The sequence below is a fragment of the Bos indicus genome, chromosome 21, assembly GCF_029378745.1.
Source record: "Bos indicus isolate NIAB-ARS_2022 breed Sahiwal x Tharparkar chromosome 21, NIAB-ARS_B.indTharparkar_mat_pri_1.0, whole genome shotgun sequence".
Taxonomy (NCBI): domain Eukaryota; kingdom Metazoa; phylum Chordata; class Mammalia; order Artiodactyla; family Bovidae; genus Bos; species Bos indicus.
In genome coordinates this window covers 69,841,193-69,847,440 of record NC_091780.1, presented here as the reverse complement: position 1 = coordinate 69,847,440, position 6,248 = coordinate 69,841,193, and the positions used below count along the sequence as shown (strand labels likewise).

The 6,248-nt window shown below is 67.3% G+C and overlaps 1 protein-coding gene across 3 annotated transcripts in view; it reads right to left on the bottom strand.

Annotated features, from left to right (window-relative positions):
• Window positions 1-609: 609 nt before the first annotated feature.
• MTA1 (metastasis associated 1) overlaps window positions 610-6,248 on the bottom strand; it is a 34,269-nt gene continuing 28,630 nt past the window's right edge. For 2 of the 3 annotated variants that reach the window (XM_070775903.1, XM_070775904.1), the window contains 7 exons: window positions 5,995-6,184; window positions 5,832-5,921; window positions 4,980-5,132; window positions 4,822-4,857; window positions 1,727-1,758; window positions 1,311-1,462; window positions 610-1,224 (listed from right to left, as the gene is read on the bottom strand). In XM_070775903.1, the coding sequence (XP_070632004.1) occupies window positions 1,074-1,224; window positions 1,311-1,462; window positions 1,727-1,758; window positions 4,822-4,857; window positions 4,980-5,132; window positions 5,832-5,921; window positions 5,995-6,184 (804 nt within the window). In that variant the 3' untranslated portion in view covers window positions 610-1,073. Of the gene's footprint in view, window positions 1,225-1,310; window positions 1,463-1,726; window positions 1,759-4,821; window positions 4,858-4,979; window positions 5,133-5,831; window positions 5,922-5,994; window positions 6,185-6,248 lie in introns of those variants that run through there. The other variant, XM_070775905.1, reaches the window with a different exon arrangement.

Genomic DNA, 6,248 nt, shown 5'->3' with positions numbered 1-6,248 from the left:
CCTGGGTGCACCCGTCCAGTGGGCCTGGAGCGGGTGTGCAGGGGGCCGGACCGAGGTAGGGTTTCTGAGAACGGACTTGCTGAAATCTGAGCAAACTCTCCCAGAGGAAACGGCACACCTGCTTCAGGCGGCCCCGTGGCTCCTGGCAGCCATCCATGGACAGCTGCAGCAGGCTCTGCCAGGCCGGCCAGCAGCCCGGCTGACCCTGCCACCCTGGCCGCCCCAGCAGGGGAGCCTGGCACCTGCCAGTCTGGGTCCCAGGCCAGGCCCGGACCACCCCTGCCTTGGACAGACATGGTGTTGTCGGCTCCCCGCATGGGAGCCCCAAGCCCTGATGGACCTTTCTCTGCCCCCATGGGGCAGGTGACGGGCACGGGGCCAAAGTGAGGCAGCAGGGGTGCCCCCAGGCCAGCCTGCAGGGGCCACATGCTGCTGCCCAGGCTTCTCCCTGGACATCCCAACGCCGGACAGACCCGGGCAGGGGGTGGCTTCCAGACCCACGGAGGGGGTGGGGGGTGGGGCACTGGGCTCCTCTAGGGCGACGGGGGTGCGGTGGGCCCAAGACAGAGAGAGGAACTGAGGACACAGACGCAGGAAGGGCTAGTCGGATTTTTGTTTTTGTAAGTTTTTTTTTCTTTGTTTTTTTTAATATGAAAATTACTTGAAAAGACAAGGGGCCAACCCCACCAGGCAGCTCGGCCGGCCGCTGGCCACGCCGATCCTAACATTCCAGGTGTAAGTTACAGAGCTTAAGTTCATCTACAAAAAAGTAATAAAAATAAAATTTAAAATGGCACCTTCAACAGAAACAACAAAACCCCCGGCCGGCCCTGGAGCCCGCGTGCGGGGCGGGCACTCGGGCGGCTCCTCAGCTCCGCTCTGGCCAAAAAGTAAACACAAAGCTAAAAACAACGGCTCCCGGCGGGTCTGGAGTGGGTCGGGCTCCTCCCCGCGCGGCCGAGGGGCAGCTTCTCTGCGGGTGAGGGCGGAAGGGGCACTACCGAAACCGGGCGGCGGGCGGCGGGCGGGCGTGGGCTGGGCGTGGGCTGCGGTCAGCGCGCCGCGCGGGCGGCCTAGTCCTCGATGACGATGGGCTCGTCGTTGACGGGCGCGGGCGGCGGCGGCCGCAGCGGCAGGGCCTGGCTCGGGCGCAGGGCGATGGGCTTGTAGGGCCTACGGGCCGCGCGCTTGGTCTCGGAGGACGAGAGCAGCTTGCGGATCTTCCTGCGGTGCAGCCGGGCAGTGAGGCGGGCACGCAAGGCGGCACGGAGCCCCCGCCCCCGCGGGCCCCGCCCGCCCAGCCGCCCCACCTGGTCTCCTCAGTGGCCATGTAGAACACGTCGTCGGGGGCGTCGATCCAGTTCATCCGCCGCCGCTTGACGGGGGGCAGCGAGCCCCCCCGGATGAGGCGCACCTTGGTGGGGTACGCCTTCCCGTTGAGCAGGAGGTTCCGGCTTGGTCCCTGCAGTGGGGCAGGCCTGAGAGGGGAGCTCGGGGCCTCCACGCAGCACCCAGAAGCCCCATGGTGGCCGTCCCAGGGGCAGTGGGGGCAGGGGTGCCCGGAGGGCCACGAAGACCCCATGAAGACCTGGACACCTGCCCCTCCTCGAGTCCCCAGGGGCCTTCCAGATGCTCCCACAGCGCCTGGCAGGGCTGGGGGCCTCCCTACTAAGGCCCACGGAGCGTGTGTGTGCAAGCGTGTGGAGAACAGGGCCCTCGCGCTCACCATGTGCCTGGTCTGTCCGTGGTTCGCCAAACCTGACAGGAGGAAGGAGGACAGGCCGTGAGGCCACGCAGGCACGTGCTGCGCCCACACGCGTGCCAAGGGCCCACAGCGGAGACGCAGGAAGCCCGGAGCTCCATCTCCCCAGAACTGCAGCCCACACCCAGGTGGGCCTTAGCTCCCGAGTCCTGGCCTTGCCCAGGTGGCTCTCAGGGGCCCCGGTGGGGGGGAGGGGGCAGTGTAGGAGCCTCAGATCTGAGCTCACTTCTCGAGGAGCCAGGACCACTGTGGCCTGGTTTACAGAGCAGCCAAGTGACAGCTGGCACAGCTACACGTACAACAGCAACAGGGAGCCCCCCCCGCAGGGCAGGCCCTCCCCAGGTTCAGACGTCACCAGACTTCCTCCCAAGGGGCTCCCAGTCCCCAGCGTGGACCTGGGGCCAGGTGCCCTGCGGGAAGCTGATGGGAGTGCCCAGGAGAGGTCAGTAGGCCAGGCTCCAGCTAGCGGCTCCACTCTGTGGCTGGGGGGCTGGAGGTGAGAGCTGCCACCAGCGGCTCAAAAAAGGATCGTCCCGGGTGACAGGCTGTACCCTCAACGGGAATCAAAACGATCCGCAACTCCCAAACACACACGCAGTGAGTGCACGTGCGTGGCCGTGAGAGCATCGGTACACGGGCCTGTGGGCGTGCTGGTGAGTACACAGGCCTGTGAGCACATGTTGGTCTGAGTACACGCGCCTGTGAGCACATGTTGGTGTGAGTACACGGGCCAGTGAGCTCACGCTGGTGTGAGTACACGGGCCAGTGAGCTCACGCTGGTGTGAGTACACGGGCCGGTGAGCTCACGCTGGTGTGAGTACACGGGCCGGTGAGCTCACGCTGGTGTGAGTACACGGGCCGGTGAGCTCACGCTGGTGTGAGTACACGGGCCGGTGAGCTGACGCTGGTGTGAGTACACGGGCCGGTGAGCTCACGCTGGTGTGAGTACACGGGCCTGTGAGCATGTTGATCTGAGTACACGGCCCGTGAGCATGTGCTGGTGAGTACATGGGCCCGCGAGCTCGTGTCGCTGTGCGTACATGGGCCCGCGAGTGTGGGTCACGTGAGTGCATGTGGCTGTGAGCCTGTCAGTGTGCATCTATGTGGTCACATGAGCTAGTCTCCATCGCCTGCATCCTGCTGCACACATCTAACTCCTCCCAAAAGTGCTTCCTGACCAAGGTCTGTCTCTAGATGAGCCTGGAATAGCTGTCCAGCCCCCCTTTGCAGCACCTTCTAACTTGGGGTACCCACAACCCCAGCAGGCAGGGGCAGGGGCCCTGGCACCCAGCCTGCAGCGCTCACGAGCTGTCCACGGGTGTACACAGCCGTACACAGCGCTCAAGGCTCTGTGCTACTTACCCAGGTAGGTGCCTACCAGAGGGACGAGTGGCAAAGAGAAGAAAGCACACGGTTAGCGTGGGGGGTGCACATGTGGGGCCCTGGGGTGCAGGCAGCCACAGGCCACGGAGGGCCAGGTTAGGGAGTGAAGGACCCCTGGCAGCAGGGCCCTGGCCTAGAGCCGGCTCCTGCCATCCGCTGCTGCTCCGCCCACCACACGGCACCCCAGCGGGCCTGAATGTGGCCTCCAACACCCACCCGGGACCCAGGGCTAGGGTTGAAGTAGCGACGGGAACACGTGGATTTTGGAAAAACTGACCTAAGTCAATGGAGTTTATCCCACTGCTATCAAGAGCTCTTTACAAGTCAAGCCCTAAGCCCCAAGCCCTGTTGATAAGACCCGCTTCCCCTCCCATGGGATGTGGGCAGACGAGTGGGCCGGCCGCTCTGCTGAGGCCAGGGACTGTGGGAACCCCTTAAGGATGGCTCCAGGGGAAGGGGGAGGTCAGCGAGGAGGCGAGGCTAGAGTGAGCTGGCGCCCCACCAAGGGGTTGCAGGCAAGGCAGCAGGGGGCCTGGGGCAGAAAGAGCCTGGGTCCAGATGGAGTGAGAGGACTGGACCTCAGTGCCACCAGCTGACCCCCAGCACGTGCCTGCCAGGCTCTCGGACACACTGAGACGGGCGTGTCCAGGGGACCGGGCTGGGCCAGATGGCCACTGCCTCCCACCACCTTCCAGAGATCCAAGAACCAAGCCCAGGCCAGCCTTTCTGGGCCAGCAGGTCTCCAGTCCTGAGACCAGGGGAGGGCTCTGGCCACGTCCATGCTGGCTGCCCGGGATGCAGCGTGGGGGTACCCACGCTGGACCTGACCTTGCTGCTAAGAGGGGCTGGCGGGAGGAGCTCTGAGTGAGTTCCCGTAAGTTCCCCTTCTGCTGGTTCCATTCACCTCCCCCTCACCCGTCCTGCAACAGGCTGACCGTTGGGGGCACTGGCCCCCACAAGGCTGAAATGCCCCTCACTGGCACCGTGGTGACCCCTACTAGAGCAGCCTGGGACCACAAATGCCCCTCCCCCACTGAGAAAGCCAAAGCCAGCCCTGGGCAGGCGAGGGAGCCACACTCCAGAGGCCAACGCCAGCCACACCCGACAGCAGGGGGCCCCACGGTGGCCTGCCCAGCGTGTGCACCCCCACTTGGGACAGGGCCCCGCGGTCTCAGCCCGGGGTGCATCTCCCCGGGGGGCCCTGGCCTGGGCGTTCCCTGGGCCTTGCAGACCCCCACCCAGCCATGCCAGCCGCACCACAGCTCTGTCCCGTCGGCACCTGAGGGGCCAGGGTCCCACAGCCCCCCACCAGGCAGGGCACGGGCAAGGTCACAAGCACAGGGTGGGCGGCACACGAGCTGAGGCTGACGGCATGCGGGCGGGCACAACGCGGCAGTGCAGCCAGTGCGGGCGGGCGGCGGGGGCACCAGGGCCGCCTGACGGAGGACAGTCCACTGACCGGCGCTGGGCCCAGACGGAAAGGCATTTTGTGAGCCGGGGCACCCAGGTGGGGGTGGGGGGCGGCCCCAGGGCCTCTGCCGAGTGACAGGTGGGCGCTGGGTTAGGGGCGGCGGGGCGCAGCCCAGCCCGCGTGGACTGCCCTGGACGTGCCCTGAGCCATCCGCCGCACACACGGAAGCACAGCACACAGGCCCGCGCGGAGGGCCGGGCCTTACCCCTACTGGGCATCAAGAGGCGCTTCTTCACGTTGCCTGGCAGCGCCCGGCGGCAGGAGAGAGGAGAGAACACACGGTCAGCGGGCGCGGGCGCAGCGGGCACCAGGCACCCCAGGCCCACAGCCACACCGGCCGAGCCCGAGGCCCCCCGGACTCACCGTCGACCCCGTTGTGCTGCTCGTAGCTCCTCTTGCCCAGGATGGTAGGGGAGCCGTTGTTGATGACAGGGGCCGACTTGGCGGGGGTCAGGCCGCTGAGCACACCAGACACGCTCTTCACTGGGTCGGGCTTGGGGGGGCGGGGGTGCGTCTCTGCAGGGCCAACACAGCAAGTGGGCACATGGCCGCTCCTCAGCAGCAGCCCCACCACCCGGGAGAGCATGAGCAGCCCAGGCCCCGGTAGGCACACCAGTGTGGCGCCCTGGGCACCCTGAGGGCAGCGACAGAGGCTGGGGCTAGACCCCTCGGTCCAGCCGACGGGCCCACCAGCGACCACCACCAGTCTACAGGCTCCAGGTGCCCACAAATGAGCAGGTCCCCTTAGTGGCCACCAAGCTGGCAGCCCAGGCTGGCCACTGGCCAGATGATGAACTAGGGGCTCTGTCAGCTGACCGGCTCCAGGAGGCGCAGGCCTACACCTGCCAAGCGCCCCAGCCCTCAGCGGCTCTCCGGGGCCAGAGCCCAGACAGCAGGAGGGGCCACAGCCGCCTGCGTCTCCTGGGCGCCCGCCAGCTCCCAGAGTCTTTCACAAGGGAACGCGGGCACAGGGGGAGGGACCGAATCCCAGCCCAGCCCAGACCAGCAGAACGAAGGGCCGCGGACGAATGGGGTGCTCAAGGCCCCAGGCCGCCCCTCTCTGCGTCCCTCCTGGAGGGCATGCCTCCCACCCAGCCCGGAGCCCACCCCAACGGGAACAGCATGGGGAAGACCACTCTGAATCCTCACAGGAGCCTGCGGCGGGGTGGGGGCGGGCGGGGCGGACCCTGCGGAGGGCGGGGCGGGCGGGCTCACCGAGGAACCGCAGCACGGCCTCCAAGGGCTTCCGCGTGGCCTGCTTCAGCACCAGCGGGCTCTGGGAGGCTTCCGGCAGCCGAGCCGTGCCTGAGGGGGGCCAGGGTCAGTGCGCTCGCCCGCCGGCAGCACCCCCACCCCGCCCGCCCCAAGGGACACTCACACTCGGCCTTGATAGCCGCGCTGTTGATGGGCATGTAGGGGTGGCGGGCGGCGTGCCAGGGGCGCAGGATCTCGCGGCACAGGCGCCGGGCGATGCGCGTGAGCTTGGTGGTGTGCAGGTAGAAGGCCTGTCTCGTCTTCATTGCGAACTTTGGGCTCCCGCTGCTCCGCGCTGGGATGCCGTGGGGGCTCTGCGGAAGGGGGCGCGCCGCCCCGACACAGCGCCATGACCGCGGGCCGGGCCGCAGGGGCGGG